We start from the raw sequence: 24,319 nt of genomic DNA, 5'->3' as shown, positions 1-24,319 counted from the left end.
TGACTTGGCCTCCATGGTCTCATGTGAAACCATGAGCTCCATCCTCCAGTCTCCCCTCAATGTCATTTCCTGTACTCATGGTGGGAAGGGAGTGTGCCAAGGCCAAGCCAACAAACACCCAGAGGCCTCTGAACAAAAAAATAGTTAACCTGACTATTTAAAAATAGCACGTTCCAATGATATTTGCTCACGATTTACTCAAGGGAAAGCACCGAGTGCTTTGGGGGGGCCTCGTTTGTAAAAGGGGAATAATGCCATCTGTCAAGGTCAAGTTGGCTCTTGAACTTGTTCTTCCTCTCTCCCTGCCCCACCATCTACCCGCCACCCCTGGTCTACACCCGCCACTGTGCCACCTCAGGCATGGAGCCTCCCCCAAGGAGCTATAGATCCATGAAGAAAGAACTCTACGTTGTTTCAACAGGTGCTTCAAGGGAGGAAGTCAAGGGGCTGAGGGCCCCTCTGCAGGGGTGGGGAGGTAGGGGTCAAGAAAGGCCTCTCAGAGGTGACACTTGAACCAGGCTCCATGGCGGGCTCTGCTGCCCAGGCCAATCTACGGAGACTGCCCAACCCCTCCGTCCAGGTCCCGGGCCTTCTCCCCCCCACCCCCGACCCCCACCCTGCCACGGCCCAGGAGCGCGCCCAGCTGCCGGCAGCCCTGGCCTGGTCCCCTGAGCCCAGCCAGAAGAGATGCTTCCCATCTCTGCCTGACAAGTCACATCCCCCTTCCTATTCCTTTCAACCTTAATACGCTGGGTTACAGGTTTCAGAGAAACAGAAAGTAATACCGAAAGGCAAAAGCACACGGTTTTGGCCAACCACGTGCCATGATATATTCTTACTTCGGCTCCTCCAGCTGCTAAAATGTGGTTCTCCCATGGGCAGATCTTTTGGAAAGGAGACGCCTCCCCCCCCCAATCGAGTAGATACAGAGGGGCTTCTACCATAGGTGCAAGCCAAGTTATAGAGAATGACGGTAATGCTCACAGCTGGTGTTTACAGAGTGCCATGGAGCTAAGACTTTGAGAGACAGCACACAGAGGCAGAGGGAGAGAGAGAAGCAGACTCTCCACGGAGCAGGGAGCCTGACGCAGGGCTCTGTCCCAGGACCCTGAGATCATGACCTGAGCCGAAGGCAGACACGTCACCCACTGGGCCACCCAGGCGCCCCTGTATTAACTCATTTAACCACACAATAACACCATGGGGGGGCACTATGGTCCTCCCTGCTTAAGGGCCGACAGAATGGAAGGCTGATGGAATTGGAAATATGGATGGATCAAGGAACTTCTCTCAGGCCATACTGTTCGTAAGTGACAAAGCTGGGATTCGAACCCAGGCAGGCTGGCTCCAGCGCCAGGCTCGTAACCCCAGCTCTGAGCTATCACTCAAGCTGCAGACACTTCTCTCCACAAACGTCCAATCTTAGTATCGCCCAGCCCTGGTTCTGCTCCTAAGTTGCAACGTAGCCTGGGACGGGCCACTGAGAGCAGGCTCCCCAGCGGTGAAAAAGAAATCGTCCGCCTTAGCGCCTACCGTGAGAACACACACACCAGGTCTGGCAGATAAGTTTTACGTTTCTTTGTAGAGGTTATATTCATGCCAAATATTAATAGTTCTCGAAAGGGCCTTGAGCTACTAAGGGGCTCAAATGTAGTGTGTACCATTCTAAGAAGGGAGAGAAGGTAGCCTATGGAACAAAGTCGTAATCACCCCACAGAACGCACTACTTTCACTTTTGCACTGCTAGTTTGAATCGCAGTCATAATGAGTAAGGATATTAGGGAGATTAAGTCGTGTGCACTTAAGGGGTTCTATCAACCAGCACACAGATGTGTAGGGAAGGGAAGACATCTAAATATTTCAGTAAGTCTTTCTTCGAAGAAAAAAAACTGTTCTTCTTAATTTTAAAATCATTTTTTTTAAACCCAAGAAGTAAATAAAATGCAATTCATAGATAAAAGAGCCTTCTCACTTGACCGTGGCAAGGTTTTGTTCCGGCCAATCATTCTACGTAGAGGAAGAAAATGGATACTTCAGATGAAAGCGATCCATTTCCAATGATGAGTGTTTGAAAGGGGCAGGGTGTCTCGATTCTGTTTCATCCGCTTCATTGTCTTCCCCAGAGTCACAGAAGGGATCAAGGGCCACTCTTCAAGATGGGGTTTGTCAAGGGAAAACCGGAGCCATGCCCATGTGAAACCCTGCCCGGTGTGTCTGAGCCCCGAGCTGCCCTTGACCCCAGTGCCACCTGGCCAGACCGATGGATGGTACACAGACACGGGGTAACCCTGCAAGTTCATCACTTGCATGCTGCATCTATCCAAAAACATGCTTCCAACTAATAAAATGTGAGACACGAGCAAGGTCCCCCCCCAAAGCTCATGCAACAGATGGACACTTGAAAAGACGGGCAAGAGAAAAACGCCCAGGTTCCATCATTTCGTGGTGCAAGCTGCCGGCGGCTAGCCAGAGCTCACCTCTTTCCCTGGATTCAAACCCGCTCTGCCATCCTGCCAGCTCGTCCTGCATAACGGGATGAAGTCTTTTCCCACAGTCAACAAGCACGTAAGCTTGAAGACAGCTGAAAGGGAGCACCGGCGCCCGGCCCCCTTCCAACTTTAGAAGAGCCTTCTTTTCTGAGCAAAGTCGTTAGCCAGCCTCGTTGTGACGAATACCAAACTTTAGAGCGGTTAAGACAACTTAAAATGTAGTAACAGTCCGCAAGACACATCCCCACGTCCCACTGCACTGCGCACTGGCTGTCCTCCTTCCAAGCCCGCCATCCACGTGACGTGCCTGTGCCACTTCTTCATAAAATGCACTTTTCCCACAGCTCAGCCGCTCTGCCAGTCTTGCCCACTAACGTACTCCCTTGGAACAGAAGCCCAACACCGCTTCTAACGTCTTTACTGTCACTCCAGATTTCTGATGTTTCGGAAAACATAAGGCCGTGGAGAAAACCCTCAAAGGCAGCTTGTGTGTGAAACCACCGGAAGCCATCTTGACTGACCTTGGCAGGGGGGTGTTTCATGTCTTAGATTCTTCCATAGAAGACAGGCCTCAGGCCTCAGCCACACTCCTTGGGCGGAGCACCTGGCCTAACTCATTGCCTCCAACCGCCTCTCTTCTCAGCCATCTTCCCCTTTCTTTGGGGAGCTCCACCAATGATCTCTTACCCGACTTCGTCCGGCAAAGGTGGCGGAACTTCGCACCATCCCCAGTCTTCTGGTTACCCTCCTCTGAATGACGGCTGGCTTCTGTCCCTTTCTAGACCTTGTCTTGGGAATGTCAACATTCAAGAGGATGGCCCCTTAGTGCTTTTAACCTACATTTTCTCCTCTCTGAGCAACATCTCTGCAATGTCAGTGTCTCTGTCATACCAGACTTGCTCTAGGGGAAGGCTGACCCCTCAGGGTGACACGCCAGCTCTCCTCCTGCCCCCCTGCAGAGGTGCAGGCTCTGGCTCACCAGCGCCTCTGTTGCCCCCCAGCCGTCCCCTGCTCCCCTGGGCCTAGCCCCTCTCCAGCTCACAGCCTTCTTCAGAGCTCTGCCCCCTTCTCTCTGGGAAGCCCTGGGAGAACCCCACCACCTGCCTCTGCTCCAGACCTTTTCTCAACGCTATCAAGTGGTCTGGAGGAAGGCCTGAGTTTCCCACTAATACAGTCTAGGATAAATTTATTTCTCCCTCCTCACCTTATCAGCTCCTCTCCACACTGCCTTCTTGGCTCCCTGCCATGCTCATTCCTCTCCTGAAAGTTCTTGCTCCTCTCTCATCCTCCAATCTTGCACATTGTCCCTAAGAACCCAGGCTGATGTTATCAGATGTTAAGCAGATGTCCCTGTTTGCAAAGCCTGTCCCTATCCTGGTAATTCAGTCCTTGGCTACCCTGAATCTCTGTGCCTATCCTTGGCCTGGACAGCACTGCCCAGGGAGGCCGTTCCTCTGCCCCCAGGCCACCGGCAGCCCCGTTTCCTCCTCTCCCCTTACTCCAGATCACAGGACAATTGGTGTGGAAAAGGTTGCTCTGTGTTTCATTAATTCATTTGGGGTACTGGGAATGAAACATGGCATGCAAATGTATGTAAATATATGCACTTATGCAAAAATGATATGAAAATATGCCTTTAGATTCTCTGGAAAAAGTCTGATCACTCTCCGAATTCCTCCCCTTGTCAACAACATTACTTTGTAATTCCTTATCCCCTTAGCTCACTGCTCCCTTAATATCTGCCCGCACTCAGCTCTCTGCCTCCCTTGTCTTGTGTTAACTCATTATTAATATTAAACACATTATTTCTGCTCTCCCTTCTCTCTATATGTGAATTTAAACACACAGACGAAGGCTAAAACTATTAGAAAAGTGTTCATTTTCACTGGGGTGTAATTTATGTTTCTTTTGTCAAGTCTGACCTTCTATTAACTTTAATGAGTACCATCTGCCTCCCAGTCGTTATTGCTTTTTTAGCAATATTAATGTGTTTGCGCTTCTGCTTAAATCGTACCTCTCCTCCAAGCTGGCTTGGGCGATCTGGCGCACGCTGCCACTAACAACCCCTAGAAGTTAAGGAATCATTGTTCTTCACGGAACAAGCCGAGCCCCTGCCCATGGTCAGTTCTCTGCCATCACCATCTGCCGCCTGGGCTCCACCTGCATCGGACACGGCTTCCTTCCTCCCAAACAGCTCCCTCCTCCTGTCCCTCCACCTCCTCTCCTTCCTCCCCAAGGAGCAATACCGCGGGTGCAGACACACTTTCCCGTCGTCTGTTTTTTTCTACGACCCACAGTAGGCCTGCAATGGGCTCCTTCCCCGGGAACCCCCTTGGTTGGTTCTCGGGTAGTCTCCAGCACTCCTGTTCTTCAAACTCCTTCTACCTTGGAACTTCTGAGCCTCGCCCTGGCCTGGCCAGCCCCTCGCTTTCACACTCCTCACCCTGAGGGCCTGGCGATCTTCACGGCTCTCAGCCGTTTCCACCCCCCTCCACCACAGAAGTCTTGCGCCCCTGGCTCTTCCCTGGGCCTCCGCCAGGTAAAAGCCTTCTGATTTCTCTGCTGACCCCTGTCCCTCAACCTAGGGCCCTGCAAACCAGTCTGGTTTCCGTGAGGGCAGAGGCAGGACCTTTTGTGCCTTGATAAGAAATTCCAGTTCCGTGCTTTAATTTGTGTCTCGTGCTAATATTATCCCCACTCATACATCTGAGGACACTGAGACACCAAGAGGGTGACTTGCCCATGGTCCCAAAGCTAGTCTGTGACAGAGCTGGGATCTAATCTCAGTCCTTTTCTGTCCTGGAGCCTCATCCTTAGTTTCTAGAGTATATTGCAAAGGCCACCTTCTTCCCTTCTTAGGCCCCAAGCCATAGAAACACAGCTTTCCTGCACAGCCTGGCGATGGAGGCAGGAAAGACAGGGCTGTGATGTGTCAGGGCTGGGAGCCTGGGGGCTCTGAGGGCCTTCCCTCCACAGACACCATGTGGGGGACAGTCTGGGGAACACAGGCCAAGCGGTGTCATTTACAAGGTCACCAAAAAGGGGCCATCCAAGCCACCCTTTGGGAGTCATCCCAATCACAGTCACTAGGCAGTATTAGACTCCAAGGATCTAAACCCTTCAAAATTTGTAGGCCTGCTGGTCTCAACTGCCTCCAGTCTGGACAGTTTCTGAATATATCAGGAGGCACTGAGAAAAGTCTTAAGGGTTTATGATGACTACTTTCTACTGGCAAGAATACCTCTGAACCAGGCAAGGCTCAGCCATTGCCCCTGACCTGGCAGGCGAGGCGAGGCCTCACCTGGGCCCCGCTCACCAGCTCTCCCGCCAGGGTTACTCCATTTGAAAGGAAAGCATCTGCCATTTGTTGGGGAGCTCGGGTGTCTCGAAAAGCTCCCAAGGTGAAACAGAAAACTTTCCCAGTGCGATTTTCCTATTTGATCTTTTGTCTCATGTGTTCCCCTTGGGGATAAACAAGAAATACTCGTCTGAATAATTCATAGGCCCCGAGGTAGAAACACGCTGCTTCTTTTCAATAAAAAGGCTGGGTACACGGCGTTGATTATACCTCTTCTGCGACGCTCCAGCAAAAGCAGAGAGATCTGAAAAGCTCTATACAAATCCCTCTTACAATAGAGAAACAAAAATTAAAAGCCATGTAATATTTTTAATCAAACAGACTAATGTTTGGATAATATGTAAAATTATTTATAAAGCTATACTGAGCTACAAAATGCTCATAAAGGAAAGGTGAAAAAAATCAAGTAGCTGTAATTATAAGGTCTGATTTATTTTTAAAACTGAAAACCAGTAGTTGGTTATTTTTGAGACTGTTGAGCCCCTTGTCCATTTTGCACTATTACTATGAGAAATGGCAAGAGGACGAAGGCTTTGGGAATCCTTCTGAGAACATTTTACTTCTTAGATACAAAACTGTACCCTCCAAGCACTGGGTAAGACTCACAGCCCCTCTGGCTGCTTGTTTTCATTTTACAGGAAGGAAACTGAGTGTAGACAGCTTAGGGTCTTTTCCCCAAGGCTAAAGAGCGAGCGACTGATGGTGCAGGGTCTCTTCCCGGACTCCCTGTCCAGTGCTCACTCTTCGTATCGCACACTAACCCCTGATACGGACACCAGGCTCCCAAGGGCTGCGGACATGAAGGCCACCTCAGCTTCACTCTAAGGCTCCCTCTTCCTGTGGTTCATTAAGTCAGAGATATGCTACCGCTGAGAGCGAAGCATGAATCCCGCACCTCAGCCTGACACGCGGGCGCAGAGACGCAGCATGGCTTTTTACCAGCAACTCGGACTCTGGTAACTTCTGAGTTTCACTTCAGACTCTCACAAGAAGAGCGCCGGCTTTGTGGGGCAGCTGTGCCTAACACGTCAGAGCCACGACGAGAACTGCAGGCTGATGGGTCTGCTCCCCCACCTAACCAAAACCGGGGCGGAGGGACAGCCGACTCCAGGCAACGCAGGGAGGGGAGCAGCAGGGCAGCCCCAGGCTTCTGGCCTGGGCATCTGCGAGGGGCACAGGTGCATTTCTGGGGAGCCACCACCCCCATACGCAGAGTGGAAACTAGGTGACTTACCTCCTCTAAGATGCCCCTACTAGCCGACAGCCTCAGAGACAAGCTAGACTCTCCAGGGTGTGGACACCCCCCGAGGTGGCTGCCACAAGCAACACAGAGACCAAGGCGACAACGGCAGTACCCAGGGGACCCGTGACTCCCACCCGCCCCTTGCAGAACAGGACCACTGGGTAGGGCTGCTAAGGCTGAGCACTGTCAACTCTCAAGGGCATCACCTGCGTAAACCACATGGGAATGGCGCTGTTGGCCTGTGCAACGCGACAGCCTGGCAGGTCAAGTGCATGGGCCTTCGAACCGGAAGAGGGTTTACAGGTCACGAGCTCCACCCCCTGCAGCGTCCAAGGGGGGCCGCAATCCAGGAGTGGGGTCCCAGCCTGGCTCCGAGACTCACCAGTCGCTGCATGCTCTTCACATGGGTGGGACTGATGGATAAGGCTTCTTCGTACCACCGCCGGGCTTCATCGAGGTTTCCCCGGAGCTCAGCAACCTGGCCGCGCATGTACAGGACGTTGTGGGACATCGGGAAGAGGTTGGCAGCTTCCTGAGTACACGCTGTGGCTTCTGCAGGCTTCCCGATGCCAATGTACACCTCAGCTGTGGGGAGAGAGCAGAAGGCAGATGCTTTCCTGGTTCACCGCCGTTCAGAGGCCCTGCGAACGGCTGTGATTCTGGTTGGGGACATGGGAGCCTGGCAGGGGCCCATCTGGACTACGTGGAGCCCAGAGCCAGCCAATCCCCCAGCCTGAGTAGAAACAGCTGCAGGCTGACGGTCCTACCCACCCACTGTTACACAGTCACTCCTGCTATGGGGCCTCGGAGGGTACACCTGTCACCATCCGCCGGAGGGGAGGGAGGCCTGCCTGGCCCTGCCCCCCTCTGAGGACACCCACGCTCAGGGCCCACCTTGGTATCCAGGGACTTGCCCTCAGCTCTGACGACCATAAAGAAAGGGCTGGGATGAGCTGAAGAACAAGTAAGCCAGAGGCACGCAGCCCTTCAAGGGCACCAGCTCTGCCCCCCCATCCGGTTCTCCTGAAGCCAGAAAGTGTACACAGGGAGCAGGCCGCAGCTTCCCCGTTGACGGGCAGGAGACAAAATGGCAGCTCCATCACACCCTGCCCTCCAGCCAGGGACAGTTTCCATGTCCTGGAGACCATGAACCGCGTAACACTGACACAGCCCTTTGAAAACCAAGCTGTCGCTTTCCAAAAAGCAGGAAAATGACCTTTCCCCCACTGGCAGGCCTCCACTCTCTCCCGTGGAGTTCCGAGTCATGTGGCAGCCTCTGTCTCCCGAAGAGGAGGGATGTTCGAGTGCCCCCCCGCCTGTCTCTTGGGCACGCTCAAGTGCCCTCTTCTCCCGAGGGCCTGTGGTCCCGGCACTGCCACCTTCCCAGCGCTGGGCCTGCGTCTTCAAGGACATCGGACCCCTCTCCTCTTTCCCTGGCCGTATCTGTCAAGGCTACTGCCTGGAGTCCTCCTCAGGGGGCTGCTGTGCTCTGGGCCCACCAACCCCTTCTCCTATGTCCAGCGCAAGCTCCCGGCTCATCGGTTCCTGCCTGGACCACTGGCCCTCCACCTCTGGCAGCAAGACACGTTTGCACGTGCACCTCCAAGTTCCACGCATAGTAATACATTACGTATAATATAACGCAGGCCAAAGTAGAAACGGTAGGACAACACAACACAAAAGAAATAGAAACGTTTTACTCTTTTCCTTGTGCACCTCCGAACTGTCTCCTGGAGGCTGCTTTGGAACTGCCTCGACGAGGGCAGGGCCTCCTCAGGCCCCTCACCTGCTGCCTGCCACGCCCGTCTGTCCCCCACAGCCGCTGCGGCCACCCTCCTGAGGCAGAGCTCTTCCTCCGCCTGCAGAAAAGCGCCCTTTCCTTAAGGCCCCCTCACGCCCTTCAGCCTTGCCTGACCATCCTACTTGAAGTGCTGTTCCCTACGTACACAGCATGAGCCTCTTCCGTTCCCTGCTTTCACGTCGTCCCTAATTCCAACCACCAGGTTTATCTCGTTTGTCTCCCGTGCTGGCTGTGGGCCCCTCTGGAATGCAAGCCGTACGCCACACGAGTGCCGGGACTGTGTGTGTGCGGCTCACTGCTGTGTTCCCAGAGATGAGAACAGCGCCTGGCAGTCAGAGCTCAGGAAACCGTTGCTGAATGAATGAACGAACGAGTAAGTAAATGAATGATAACAGTAACGATAACAGTAGCTCATGTTCATGAAACACGTGCTTTGTGGCAGGAAGTGCTCTCGTTTCTCCTTTCACCTGCACATGATCCCCTGGTACCCAGGTGCACAGAACCACTGCACAGATGAGGAAAGGTACAGGGAGGCCGAACAGCTTGTCCCAGGTCCCAGGGCCAGCTGGAGGCAGAGCCTGGCTGGAGGCCTGTGAACGGTGGGTCCCCTGCCCCCAAATAACATCCAGATCCCTTTGCCTGGCATTCGGAGCCCTCGGTGGAGACTGGCTCCATTGCTCTTACAACCTGTGTCCCTCCTGCTCCCCGACCCCCCAGGCTCCGCGCTGGTGAGCCAGCACAGTTTCCACACGGGCTCTCAGTGTCCTGCCTCTTCCAGTGGGGCCATGACGCCCCAGCCTCCCTCTAGGCCTGCTCCATAGCCGCCATGCATGGCAGCCATCTCTGACCCACGCTTCCCCTCAGAGGGCAGCCCGGCCTTTGCATTCTCTGATGGCCGTGGCCCTACGTGTGTTTTCGTGAGGGGGTCTGGGGTCCACTCCTGGGCAGCAAGCTTTCTATCTGCCCACCGGCAGCTCCGACCCCTGTGGCAGGAGAAGGGTAGATGTGTATCACACAGTTGTGGTGCATTAAGGCTGCAGACTTCTTGACCTCAACCCTCCTGGATGGCCCCTCTCCTGAAGCACCCTCTCTTTCCTGGTGATCACGTGCCCCAACAACGGAGTCCTCAGGCTAGGAGAGAGCCCTGGAGAATGTGGGCCCCGCACCTCCCATCTCTTCTTCCAGCCCCTGGGTCCCCTCCTCGACAGGGGGATCCAGCTTCGCACGGAGATGATGGACGGACCCAGCGACCTGCGGAGGGGAGCCCCCAGGCCAACCAGACATGGAAACGGGCCGCTCAAATCCAGCTGAGCCCCGACGGCAGCAATGCTGGCTCGGTGTCTGCCTCCTGTCCTGTGGCAGTCCAGCACAGGCATTCCCTGTGCACCTATGACACACGGGGACTCCGTAGGAACAGGGGCAACATGTATCTGTCCTTCGGTTCGGGCCCCAGCAGAAGCCTGCCTCTCCTGGGAGACAAACACTGAGAGAACCACGGGGCTGTCTGATTCCATCAGACCGCTCCCTCCCCTCCCTGGCCAGCCGGCTGCGTGCCCGCTGTGGTTTTAGGTTACCTGAGCATGCTAGTGACTCGGGAGAGCAGCAGAGAACGTTCCTCCCATTGTACACGTGGCTCCTGACTTGCCCCTGTTTTGAGGGTGGGCTTATGGACATTTCTAAGGTCCCCAGGGCCTAGATCTGGCGGGGTGGGTGACCCACTGGGCCTCTGCCGTCCAAATCACTATGGAAAAAGGACCAACTTGGGAGTGGGGACCGAAGTTTCTATAACTTTCATAACAAGAATCAAGGTGGTGGGGGCCTTAAACACCGGCATGACAATGTGCCCGTCAGCCCTGTTCTGGGAGGGGTCCTCCGCGGAACCACGTGTCTCAGCACCAGCCATGAGTCTGACGCTATTGCTTCCCTCCTGAGGAATCAATCGGAAGACAGAGACGCGGCGGAGTCATGATCATGCAAGTGGGAGAAAGAATCCAGGCCTCCAAGGACTTGTGTTCAGTGGCGCAGGAGTTACAGGAGGAGACGCGTATCGCGGGTAAAGCTGTGCTCCTGACCCGGGGGCAGACAGGTGCGTGGCCTGGCCGCTCCTCAGTGTGCCCGTCTGCAGCTCAAAGGGAAGGACATGGCACCACGTGAGGCGGTGATTTTTAAACCATCTTCCCCAGTGGAGCCTCTTCTTCCAAAGGCATCTCAATAGTGGCAGCTTGCCTCCCTCTCGGTTTGGCCCCACGTCCCGGCCTCTGGGGCACCCCTGGGGACCCCAATGCTCTAGGGTACCCAGTTTGTAAGCCAGTGTCATGAGAGCATGGAGGGTTGGGTTACTGCACCCGGGCCGTGTGTGTGGCCTTGGGCAAGGCAGGCAATGTCTCTGGGCCTGTTCACCTGTAAGCTGGGGCCCGACGCTGGCCCGCAGCTCTCCCAGGACGGGGCTAAGGATCGACCGAGGTGGTGGAAGCCTGAGCCCAGAGGCAGCTGAAAATGGTGAGGAGGGCACTTAGTGGGGCCCTGCCGCCCTCCAGATTGCAGGGAGGACCCAAGGTGCAGGGGGGTAAAATCACTTGGCAGAGCCTGCTGCTCTTTGAGCCATTTTATCATGGCTCCTTTGAGACAATGCTTAGAATAGTCGCTTCCCCTTTATGAGGAAATCACATCTTCCTGGGGCACAGAGTCTTAGGCTCCAGGAATAAAACCTTAGTGGTAGGATTTCTGACATCAGTCGAATCGTCTGGGGTACAGTTGGGGAGGAAGAGGGAAGGATTATAGAGGCCTTCCAGCATCCCTGAAATTCCCAGCTGTCCCCCTAGAATGCAATGAGTCCGTGGAGGTATTTACTCTGAGCTTATGCTGCGTGGGAAGCCCTCCTTCCTGCGGGTCCAGAGCCCAACCAAGGCCCAACACTTTCCCAGAGGAGGCTCACGAATGTCCATCCCTGATCCCATAGGGCTGCAGCTGCTGCCCGTGTTCCCACACACCTTCCGTAAGCTCTGTCAACCCCTGGCCACATCACCTTTGCTAGGGGACCCTCCAACCTTGGTTTCTTGTCTCTACTGGGGGCTCATCTGCTACAGCCATGCCCTTGGCCTCTCCCCACCCTGCCCCCAGGTCGCACCTGATGGCTCCATTTGGGAGAGGGGCTTGGGGTTGCTGACGGTGGCCCTTCAGAGCCCTCTCTGTCCCTTTCCTTGTCTCTTAGACGCCTGCATTGCTGGCTTGCTCTTGCAGGCACGTCACTCTGCCTCGGCAACGGGAGGCCAGCAGTCTGGGATGGGCGAATTTACCTCAGCCGTGATGTGCTGGGGAATCTGAGGCCAGAAGCCAAACCACGTTCTCTGATTCAACTGCCCTAGTCACTGAGCTGGCAGTTTGAGCTCCACTTTCCAGAACTCAGGAGCTAACGAGCATTGTTCACACTTCCCTAAAGCTTCCAGAATCTGATCAGCATTGTTTTCTCCCCCTAAACTGTGAGCAACTCCCAGCCACAGGCATCTCTGCCTTCCTCAGCACGGGCTCTGGCTGTTAGCAGGTGCTCAAGCCCAGGCTGTAGATGACGGCTCAGTGAGGGTCAGAGGGGGGCCATTTCCGTGGCACAGGCCCATGAAGAAAGTCGAGGGCCAGAGAAGCAAAGGCAAACAGTTTCCCTGACCCTTCACCAAAGGCCAAATTCAAGTTAGAAAAATAAACGAACAAAGGGCCCTGTGAGCTTATGAAGAGAGGTAACAGCCCGTACCAAAGAGAGAGCAAGACGGAATGAGGCTGGCTCTGGGAACTTAGAGCCCATCGGCCCCCACAGGAACGCACTTGGGCGCAGCAGGGTGGGCTCCGAGCGGTCACTCTGAAGAGGTCATGGGAAGAGATTAGATTCTGTGCTGGTTACTGGGGCTGCCCGGGGGGGGGGGGGGGCAGGGACACTCTTTACCTTTCTGCGAGCTCACACTAAGCTCTGACTGTTCTCTTTGGAAACCCTTGGGTTGTCCTTGTCATTCCGTTGCTGTGAAAAATGTTGGAAATAAAATCCCCCTCTCTGCTTGCAAACCTCCAATGGTTCCCTACTGCAGGAGAATGGAACCCAGAAGATTTTGTTTAGCATTCAAAAGTAGGGCCCTGCCATCCCCCACCCCCACCCCGTCGCCGGCTCCGTTCAGTTCCCAGTCTTCCTCCACACCTCTGTTTGTTCTGTTTCTTCTGCCCCAAATGCCTCCCCTGAATGGCCGTCCATGAAGACCCACACCCCTTGCTCTAGGCCCCAGCACACCCGCCCCTGAAGGTGCCTTCCCTTGCCCCTCCCCCCACCCCCCGGGGAATTCATCACTCATACTCCTGTCCTTCCACTGGCCTGTATGCTTTCGGGGAAGCACTCACCCCTGTCCGCCCTGTCCTGCGTGACCTGTGTGTGTGCCAGCTTCCCCGCTGGAGGCCGTGCTCCTGGATGGCCCAGTCGGGTCTGCTCTGCCTTCCCCTGCATCACGCCTCGTGCAGAGGGCTTTCTGGAATCATTTTCTGAAGCATCTCAGAATGTTATCTGAAAGGGCTAAGCTCTGCTGTGTAGACCTGAGGACTGTTTCTTCCTCAAGGGGACGAGGTGTTCCTGATTGTGAACCCAGCGCTGATGTACCTACAGTCCGACACAGGTCCGGTGTCCTCGTTCACTCATTCTTCTAACACTTGTCAAACTCCTGCTTCATGCCAGCTGCAAGGTTGAGAGGTGGCTCCCAACACGCCTGCCCTGGGCTCAGAATTGTGCACTGTGCAAAGGCACTGGGCAGAGCGGGTCTGAAATCGAGTCTGAACTCTGCTGGTAGGCTGTGTGCCTGGCGCAGGGTTGCATGTGTCCAGAGGGATGAAAGTGGCTTCTCACACAGGTGCCATCAGCTAGTTAAGCCTGCCCCCCGGGGGTTAGTCTACCCAGAGGGGACACGTATTTTGAAGATCATACAAAGAGAGGCAGTAAATGCTGGAGGCAGCCTGAGGACTGTACCCGTATGGGTGCTGTCAGATCTTCCATTCCACCTGAGGTCTGGCAGAGACGGAGGAAGGAAAGGCTTGTGTGCTCCCCAGTCTTACCGGTGAGGCCTGCAGGCAGGCTGGGAGCGAGGCCAGCACACTCCCTGAATCTTTAAAACCATTTCCTTTACCCCAAACCCTACTTCCCTGACTTGTGCTTGGAAAACAAACCTTAGCAGCTTGGTTCTGGGATAGCCTCTGCCCATGGTGGGGGATGCTGAGGAGTCCCCAGGGTGAGCACAGGGGACCTTCCAGAAGCAGCAGGTCCTCCCAGGGCACACCGCACACGCTTTCATAATTCACTCTCATGTAAAAATCAGCACGAGGGCCTGGGTGAGCGGCCCCTTCATCCTTCTAAGTCATGAAGGTCTCGGGGAGGGGGCTGCATCCTTATCAGCTCTCCCCAGAACTGTTCTTTACTTTTCCTTTGGAGAAGGTCGGAAGCGAAAGGCGGCAGCGATTTTGTTTGCATGTGTTGGTCCTAACCTGAGCTCCTCTGGGCCAGGCCCCAAGCTGGGCCTGTCGTCTCCATGACGAGCACAGCCCAGGTCCTTTCCTCAGTGAGCCTGGCCAAACGTCTCTGTCAGGATCTTGGCTGCAGGATCCGCACTTATTTCTAAGTTTCCGAGTGGCGGTGTCCACCTGTCCAGAGGGACGCCTTCCCCAGGGGCTTGGCGGGGTGGTGGGGCGAGCTCCTCACCCTCTAGCTGCATTTGGGAGACACTTGATCCCCTCCAGGCCCTGGCCCAGCTGTTCTCCTGATGCCTCAATCTTTCCTCAAAGCCCTCCACCCTTTTGGGCTGACCTTGACTTTTCATTCAAAGAGAAGAGAGAAGCCAGCAGAACAGACCTTGAGCCTCTTCTTGCCGCCAAATTGACAAGTCCTTTGTTGTCCTCTGTGCCCATCCATTCTGGGCTCCTCTTCTGCTCCAACGAGGCCAATCCCTCTGCCTGTGCACCCCCCACTCTCCTACTCTCCTCAGGGTTCAGACCTTCACATACCCTTTCTCTCTCTTCGGGATGAGGAGGGTCTCGGTACGGACCTGATCGCCCCGGCAGCCATCAACAACCTTCTGTGTCAGCCAGTGAAGCCCCCTAACGTGAACCCACATTCCTCCCCAGCTACCCCTCATGTCTCCCCTCTGCTGCACAGGGGTCCTTCCTGCGAGGACTCCGCACCCCTGCTTTAGCTTCCTCACCTTCGGCGCCCTGTAGCCGCAGAGGTGTGCGCCACTCCCAGCATGCCCCGAAAGCCTCACCTGTCACGGCCACCGACAACTCCCATAGGCCACGTCCAACAAGTGCTTTTGTCTGAGCCGATTCGACCTCCCAGCAGCGCTTCCTACTAGCCACATCCTCCTTAATAACAGTGATTTTGAGAGTCATCAAGTGCTTGCTCCCCACTGAGCGCTCCGCATGCATTCTCTGGTGTAGCTGTCACAACTGCCCTCATTTTGCACTGGAGCAAACCAGGCCTCACACGGCTAGAGCAAGGTGACACGGGCATTTTCGCCAGTCTGACTGTGCCGCACTCAAGGCAAGGAAACCGGTCTGGCTGCCACAACGCCCCCTCTCCCGTCTCCCTCCTGCCTTCCTGACACCCCCTTGCCCTCACTTTGGCTTTCCCTCATCCTGCCCACATTTTAAATGTGGGAGGGGCCTGGGGCTCGGTCCTCGTCCTTTCCCTTCCCCGTGGCCGTTCTCCTCCTAGGCCGTCTCACCCTACCCCTGGGCATTAAATCCTTACTCTCCGGTGTCTGTTTCTAGCCCAAATCCGAGATGAGGCTGGACTACCAGCTGCCTGCTTGCTGTCCTCCCTTGCGTGGCCGCAGCTGCCGGACACTTCCCAGTTCAAACACGACTCTGGCTTCCCTTCCTCCCTGACTGCAACACATCGGTCCTTCCCCCACCAGCTTCCCATTGCAGAGAACAGAGTCACTAGTCGCTCACACTGACTCAGGCCCCGAACACAGGATGCTTCTCCACGCCCCCAACATCGCACCCACGGGGAGCCCTACGGTTCCAGCTCCACGGTGGGTCTCAGAGCCCACTTCCCTCCGCCGCATGCACTGAGCTGCTCCCCTCCGTACGCCACTCTTTCTGTTCCCACTTCTGCTGCTTCCATTCCGTTCTCTATGTTTAGCCAAAGTGGTCTTTTCAAAGCCTGTCTGACCCTTTTATTTTGTTAGTGTTAGTGACCCTGGAAGTCCATCAGTAGCTTTTCAAGGCTTTCAGGATTAAGTTGAAGATCTGAGCATGGCTACCAGGGGCCTGCATGATCCTGCCTCCCCTCAGACCACTTCTTCTCCTTCTCTTCAGGCTCCAGGCCCGGGGGCCCTGCCATTTCTCCAACACTCTCTCGCACGGTCTGCAGGCCTCCCTGCCATTGTCCCAACTACCGCCAATCACTCCTCAGGCCTCTGCCCCCCCATGCCCAGACCTCCCCTGGCTCTGGGCATCGGAGGACCTCTGCCACCAGTTCTCCCAGGAGACCATGCTGCCCCTTCACGGCACGTGGCACCACGAGAATGAGGTGCTTCTCTAATTGTTTTGTTTTACATCTGTGACCCCGTCAAGGCAGGGACGGCGTCGTCCTCATGTGCACTGACTCCTGAGCCTCGCTCGGACGGCGGCCCATAAACACGTGCTCGGAGACACTGTGCTGAAAGCCCGAGTGCCCGCCCTGGGTTGCAGCTGGGGCGCCGGGGCCATGCTGGCTGGCTCTGAATTCTGACTCCTCCACTTACTAGCCATGTTATATTAGGCCAGAGACTTGACAGATGTGTATCAGTGTCTTCATCTATAAAGTGGGGCGAATAAGGTATTTATACCTATTATGGGGACAAAACAAATGAAGACATCTAAAGTCTTTGGAATAAAGTCTGACGTATGGACGGTGCTCGATAAAGGTGTAGACCATTAATCACAACTCCCCCACCCCCGGGCACGAGCAGGGGGGTTTTGCTTAATCTAGACCGGCCCTGAATGAGGCAGGCCTGACCCCTGGGGAACTGAGTGTTCCCTCCTGCGTGGGGAGGGCTCCCTGTGCCGTGACCCACACACCACCTGTCTGGGTGCAGCCTTCATCTCTTATGGGGGCCTGGCCACAGAATGACCCCTCCATCCTGCTGATGCAGCCTCTGGGAGGCTGGGAGGAGCCTGGGGGGAAGAGGGGGAACAGGAGAGGCTGGGCCAGGGCCAGGGGAATTCGCGAGAGTATCACGGCTTTAAATTTGCAGCAGAAATCAGAAAATCTGATCTTGCACATCTAAGAATAGCCGTTGGTTTCAACTGTGAGAGTGCCAAAGTGAAAGCTATAATTATTAGTACGTAACAAGCAGAAATTAACCACCTACCGCAAAGTCATTTTTAGCTGCCATCCCAATGTGGAAATTAAAAGATGGGCACCAAAAAGCTGCCTGGCTTGGCAAAGGCTCTGGTTCAACCCGGAATATCTGTGAATGTCTGACTCTCCGATGGCCAGCCATGAGGTTTGCATCCTAAGGAAGCTGTGTGGCTCCTAGGGAGATGGGTTTTGCAGTACAATAAACATCAAATGCTCTAATGCAAGCCCCCCTGCTCTGACTCCTTCCCCAGTAAGACCCCAGAGACACGTATTTCTATCTGGCCTGGGTTTCCCTCCTGCAAAATGGAGGAGATAACCCCTGCTGACTTTCTTTATAAGACAGTGTATATAACAATAGCCCCAGAAGATACATGGAATTTCAGGAAAGGAGACCATAAAAAATGGGTAAATATCATGTGAGGCCCAGATGCCATAAAGAAAAGATTGATAAATGTATTTTTTAAAAACTGGCAAAAAAAAAAAAAAGACAAAAACACTAACAAAATAAAAACGGGAGAAAATATTTATAGCTCATATCACAGACACAAGGCAAATTTCTCTGACACATAATAAATGCTTACAAATAAAAAAGGAAAGCTCAGTGTCTAAGAAGATAAATGAGCAGAAGCCATGAACAGACAACTGAAATACCATTTTCCACCAATCAGATTGGCAGAGATCTAGAAGGCTGAGAATTCGCTGTGTTGACAAGGAAGGAAGAAAATGGGTATTCGCACATTGTTGGCTGGGCTGTAAATTGGTACTATTCTGTGGAAGCCAATGTGACAAAATTTAACAAAATTAAAGAGTATACACCCTTTGATCCATCAATTCCAATTTTAGGAATTTATCTTATAAGCAATATACAGAAGGATATGTACTGATGCATTGTCTGTAATAGCAAAACTTTTAGAAATAGTCTAAACATCAATCACTGGAGTACTGGTCAAATTATGGTGAATTCATACAATGGATTTATACCGTGTGGCCCGTAAAAAGTCTCAGTTGGCATCAGGTATGCTGACAAGCAAGGACGCCCCAGCGTGTGTGACGGCTCTGGAAGGTGCACAGGGCCCTGCCAGCAGTGGTTGCTGGGCGTGACGGTGGCTGCAGCTCAGGGGCAGGATGGAGACTTTTCACTTGGACCCTTTGTACCTTTTCAGTTGTGTACCATTTGCGAGTACTATTTATTCAAAAATAATTTAAATACAACTGTTACATAGGTCCCGAGACACTAAGGAACGAAACACACACAACCCATGCTGGTCAGCCACCTGTGCCCTGGTGAAGAGCCTGAGACACCGAGTCAGAGGTGTCCAGGCCAGCAGCAGGAGACACAGAGGGAATGGTGTGCCCAGGGAGCGGGTCCCACCGCTCAGGAAAGGAGGGACCCTGTGTGGTCAAGCACCGCCTGTCTTCCTGGGTCTGCCGGGCCACTGGCCCACCCCCTCACAGAGCAGCCGGAGGCTCAGGTGTCCAGTTCATGATCTCTTTGCTATTCAAATGGACATTCCAGTGGCCCAGGGACCTGCTCACACAATAGGCTAGAAATCGAAGGTTGTCTCAAAGTGATCTCACTTGCAAGCCTCAATTCTGGGGCCACCTCGCCATGGGCTCTTGTCATGAGCTCCCACTAGACTCAGCTCACCAGAGAAAACCACCAAGAGAGAAGAGACCCACAAATGCCACAGAAACACCATGACCTGGGATGTCAGGCCTTGATCTTTGGAAGTTTCTTCCAAAGCTTGTAAAATTTACAGAATCTGGCCATACGGCTAGACCTAATGATGGAACCATAAATTGTCCAAAAGTGGGGGGGTCAGGGGGTCACTGTTATTTGGCCTCTTGGAGCAGCAGAGCTCAAACCACAGGTGGTAAAACCTTACAGTTCAGTGGAAGCTGTCTGTTCTCTGAATTCGTTCTGAAGTTACCTCTTCAAAGACCATGTGAATATATGATACAATTCTGAATCTTCACATAAACCAAGTCTCTGCTTTGAAAGAGTCAATATGGCACAAATCCTATGAAGATTCCAATTTACTCAATTCCTTCGTATAACAAAAGCACCCTGCATATTCTGTCCAGACTTTATAAGGCAGGTTTGGTGTTCGTTTTCCATAGTTCAATCCCACCAATTTACAGAGTGTTAAAAGCCATGCCCATTAACTAACAATGAGAGCTTTATTCTGTGCTACAAGTTATGCCAATGAGAAGTGGATATCATACGATTATGTCCAAATTCAAGGACAGCCCCAAACTGAATCGTAGCTACCAAGTTCTTCAATGTTCTAATAAGCGGCTACAAAATTTCCTCCCAAGAGTCACGTGGGACACACAGAAAGGAACAGAGTCTGGATCATTGAATAAGGGGCAGCAAGCCAGCAGGAGAAACTGTCCTGGAACTTAGTGACCCTCACTCAGGTCACTGACTTTTCCAAGAAACTGGGAAGAGGAGCAATGCCCGTGAGGTCAGGAAGTTCATTCCAGCCTCGAAGGACGGCCTTCAGCCCTGCTGGGTTTTTTTTAGACGTTGGCCCTTCAAAATCTCGACTTCAATTCCGATTTGAAAGACATCTGGGCCCCCACACTGGCCCTGCAGGGTCACCCAGTCTCTCCCGGCCCAGACACTGCAGCCTTCTCAGGCTTCTCTCTGTGTTCTCTGTAGTTACTGCTCATGAGGGCGACCGAATGGGACAGGTGCCAGGCCCTAGACCGGGGACTGAGCTTGTCGGCGGCAGCGCAGGGCGTGGAGGGCAGGGCATTACTGCTGCCCCCGCGCCCTGCGCACCGGCTCATCTGCGACCCAGCGAGAGGCCACATGCCGGCAGGCGTCCGCGCCGGGAGAACAATCAGCACATTCATGAATCATCCCTCTTTTGTGCTTCTGCTTAGAAGAATGTAATTTGTTAATTTATGGTAGCTGTTATGTCTCCATTAAAGATGCCAACACAGAGGAGGCTGGCTGAGCTGGGCCCCGTGATGCGCCAAAGCCAGGTAAATCCAAGCATCCTCTCATATGCGAAGGTCTGCCAAGGGTTCCAAACAAGGCTGGACATCACACAATTAGCTTTGGCAAAAAAAACAGGAGTCAATAGATGGCCAATGGTGGATAATGAGCACTTTACCCAGCCAAACCCAGGCTTCTACTGTGCACCCTGAGGGTCCGGCCTGGAAAGGCCCAGGTGGCGTCCTGCAGACCCAGTGATGAAGCTCGAGGAACACAAGTTACCGTTTACACGTAAACGTGAATACGTAAGTAAATCAGCAGCGATCGTTTGCCCAGCGCCTCTGTGCAGCGGGGTTCTGACTGCTACGCTGCCTGCGTGTGGGATGAACTGTGGGGATTTTCAGCTCTGCAGCAGCATCCATGTGAAACTGCAGGAGGGGCAATCCTCTGCTTTCTGGGCTGGTTTCCAGTTCTGCGGCTGCTGCTATCTGCTCCCCTCTCTGGGGGTTAGCAGGAGTGCCGGGGAGGGAGGCAGGGGCATCGAAAGCACGGCCCCTTCCCTGACTTTGATGAAGACCTCTGAGTCATCAACACATGCGTCCCCTCTCTCCCATCTCCCAGGGACTGTAGATGTCACTGCCAGGACGCGCCAGGCACCGCGCTCGTCAACCCTAGGAGTGGGTGTTCCTACCCACCCCCTCCCCCAACACAGATGAGGAAGCTCAGGCTGAGGTGAAGCTATTAGCCCCCGTCTACACAGCTGGTAGAGTAGGGGACTTCCAGACTTCTGAGCCTGGGACACCCTGCCATGCTGTCCCCGGCAAAGAAAGCCTCGGTGTCTGTGGCGCTCTGGCTCCTGCTACGGCGCAAGCCCTGCATCCCATCCGGCGCCCTCCCCAGGTCCCTTAGAGTCCATTCGGATCGTCTCTGCTGGATGGCTGCTCTGTACCAGGTTCCGGGTCAGGGTGGTCCGGTACAGGAGGGATGGGGAGACACAGAGGAACTCACGGTAGTGACATTCTGGCACATGACGGCAAAGGCTTTGATTTCTCAAAACCCCTCAAAAAAGGGATCGTAGGCTAAACAGGCAAGTGCCCACAGGACCCTCCAGCGTCTGGCACAGTGGTGGGGGTGGGGCTGGGGGGAGGGGAAGGGCCCACGGCGGGGGCAGAGCCGTACCTGCATGGAGCCAGATCTGTGCCAGCGTCATCCAGGGGTGTAGCGGACCCTGCTTGGGGGCGCTGCTCTGCAGAGACGAGGCCACTTCTGACAGTGCCTGCTCCACTCTTGAGGCTGCCACGGACGTGGCATGGACAGAGCCTGTGGGGGGTTTTCGAGAAGACGGCATCAGAAGTAAAAGGGCAGACCCGCCCGACCAGCCATCCACCCACCCCCTCCCACACACAGACACAAGTTCAAGACGAACACACACGCCTTCCCCCATGATGTTTCCAAGTTGTATGTCCATAAAGAAATACAGACAATCATTACGGCCTTGAACGGGAGCTTCCGTCCTCTGCTCTAGCTCGTCTCTTAGTCAACAATCAGAGCACATGCTATAGCAAGGGCTCCCTCCGGGAGCTCAGTCTAGGACAGTGTTGGGGCGGGAGACGAGTAGAGCTGGACACACGGCTGTGACGCTCATGCTGAAACGTGGCGTAAATGAAGGGCTACAGAGGTAAGTGACAGAGCACACCCGGCCGGGCCTAAGCCTAAAAACCGTCTGGGGGGCAGGGGGAGGAGTCACCCTTGCCTCCTGGGGAGGGAGGAGGCCATTCTCAAGACAAACCCAGCAACCTGCCATTCCTCTTCCTGGCCTTTAAGAGCCGGCCAACACCCCTAGATTTGGAACCACATTCTAGGACATGACCTCATTGGCCCCACGTACAAGCAGATGTCCACTGTCAAGGCCGCGCTAAGGGAAGACGGGCTATAGGTCTTCCCTTAGGCCTTCCCTTAGATGCCTGGGCTCAGGAGTGGGACCCGCCTGCCTCGGGGGCAAAACTTGCTGTCCTAAATGGCTAAGGAGAGGAGCAGACCAAGCACATCTACTAGTCAAAGGAGGCTCGTAAAGGAACTTCTACTCAGAAATCAAATGACTCATTCTTCGTCATGTTGCCCTTCTGTGGGTCCTGGTGGCTGGAGACCACTCCCTCTGCAGGGGGCTGGCTCCTTACCTCTCCCCCACACTCCCCCTTGAAGGGGTGGTCTCGGAGCTGAGAACAGGCGTCTCAGTGATTTCCAACTGCAAACTGTTGATATTTATATCACTGGCCGCATTCTTCATTTTTAATTCATCATAAAGTTTAATATGGAGAGAGACATTCTGACATTGTTAGTGGTGACTATCGACTTATTGTAAGGTTTCAAATAGTGATGATCTAGGAAGACAAATGCTGACCACTCCGATAAACCGAGCTGGTTATACTCTGGATAAGAGGAAATTGTGAGCATAAAAATAATTTCTGTGGGGCCTTTGAGAGGTACCACAATGTATTCTGAGAGTATTTGCAGCAAGAGGCTGGCCATCCATATTGTGTTTTGACTGTTCCAACATGAAGGAAACATGGGTACCTCTAAATACACTCCAATCCTTCAGCGGGGGTTTGGTGGAGGGGCTCACGGGAGGCGGGCGGAAGCCAGACTGGGAATCTGCCTTCTGTGGATAAGCCACACAGAGCCCCCACGAGGACGAGCAAGAGGAGAGCGCCTCTGGGAATGGACAGGGAGTTCTGCAGAGGGAACGAGGCCGCACAGGAGGAGGGACCGGAGGCCAAGTTAAAAGACACCAGTCGATGCCATTATGATCCAGAACTCACGAAGTTCATCTAAGAACGGATCCTTGTTTAGACAAAGTATGTCTACTTAAAAAAAAAAAAAAAAAAAAAAAACAGCAAAATGATTAGACTGCTGTCGATTTTTTTTTTTGGTCTTGTTTTGTTTTGGACTTTTTATGGAAAAGAAATAACTTTGAGAATAAGGATTTGATACAGTTTTCCTGAGAATTTCAATAACAACTGTCAGCTTAATAAACAAGGTTGCTGTTGCTATATTCTGACGTCACCACGCTGGTTTGCCTTCTCATCAACTGCCTTGAACAGTGGTTCTCAACCTTGGCTTCAGATCAGAATTACTTGGGGATTTAAAAGACCAGGATACAAGAGCTAGCCCCGGGCGCACCGAATCACTAACTCTAGGGGTGAGGCCAGTCCTCTTGCTAATCACCCAGGTGATTCCACTGCCGGCTAAGACTGAGACCCACCCACCTGGAGAGACAGAGAGCAGGTGCTATTAACATTTGGTCAAGAAAAGCCTGAAGACATATGCTACACATGCCAGGCAGGGAGCATGAGCTCCCCTGCTTCCCAAGACTCTGGGGAACAGAGTTTCAGGAAGCTCTTGTTCTTTACAATACTGGTTCTCAGTTCTCCTGGTCTCAGGATCCTTTTATAGACTCTGTGGAGTTCCTGAGACCCCTTCCAGAGATTTTGCTTATGTGGGTTATAGCTACTGATGTTTTGCCACATTGGAAATCAAAACTGAGAAATGCTTAAAATATCTAGTCATTAATTCATTTGCAACTAACAATAATAAACAAATACTGAAGAAAAATTCTACCCATTTTCTCCTAGGTTCTATGGGCCCTTTGCTACGAGGACCTGTGGCTTCTGGAGGGGCTAACTGGTTTTTGGATTCACTGTTTTATTTGGTCTGCAAACAAATTAATCAGAACCATTGTCAAAGTCCCTTCTCTTCGTGATAGCTATACACAACTAAATTAACTCATTAATCACATAATAACATGTTTCCCTGTGAAAAAGGTCTGGCAGACGATGACAGCAGTGATGATCAGTTTTAGTGAACGTGGCACGGCAGGTTTCAGGCACTTCGATTAGCACTTTACATATATTATTTCATTTAACCTTTACACAATTCTGTGAGATGGCTAATGATGTTACCTGCATGCTTTAGACAGCGAAACTGAGATTTAATGAGCTTATGAACTTATCCAAAGTCATAGAGCCAGTGGGCGGCAAAAGTAGGACTCGAACAGTAGTCTAACTCTGAATCTAACCTCTAAATCCAGCTCTGGTAACACCTCCTCCAGGAAGGCTG

At 53.3% G+C, this 24,319-nt stretch overlaps 1 protein-coding gene across 9 annotated transcripts in view; it reads right to left on the bottom strand.

Moving 5' to 3' along the window:
* Positions 1 to 24,319, bottom strand: part of TTC7B (tetratricopeptide repeat domain 7B) — a 249,895-nt gene that overhangs the window by 24,263 nt on the left and 201,313 nt on the right. For all 9 annotated transcript variants that reach the window (XM_026515458.3, XM_057318629.1, XM_057318630.1 and 6 more), the window contains 2 exons: positions 21,383 to 21,523; positions 7,473 to 7,675 (listed from right to left, as the gene is read on the bottom strand). In XM_026515458.3, coding sequence (XP_026371243.3) covers positions 7,473 to 7,675; positions 21,383 to 21,523 — 344 coding nt within the window. The remainder of the gene's footprint in view (positions 1 to 7,472; positions 7,676 to 21,382; positions 21,524 to 24,319) is intronic.

This window comes from Ursus arctos, unplaced genomic scaffold, assembly GCF_023065955.2.
Source record: "Ursus arctos isolate Adak ecotype North America unplaced genomic scaffold, UrsArc2.0 scaffold_25, whole genome shotgun sequence".
In the NCBI taxonomy this organism is placed as follows: domain Eukaryota; kingdom Metazoa; phylum Chordata; class Mammalia; order Carnivora; family Ursidae; genus Ursus; species Ursus arctos.
The sequence above is the reverse complement of the archived record's forward strand: the minus strand, read 5'-3'. Positions and strand labels throughout refer to the sequence as shown.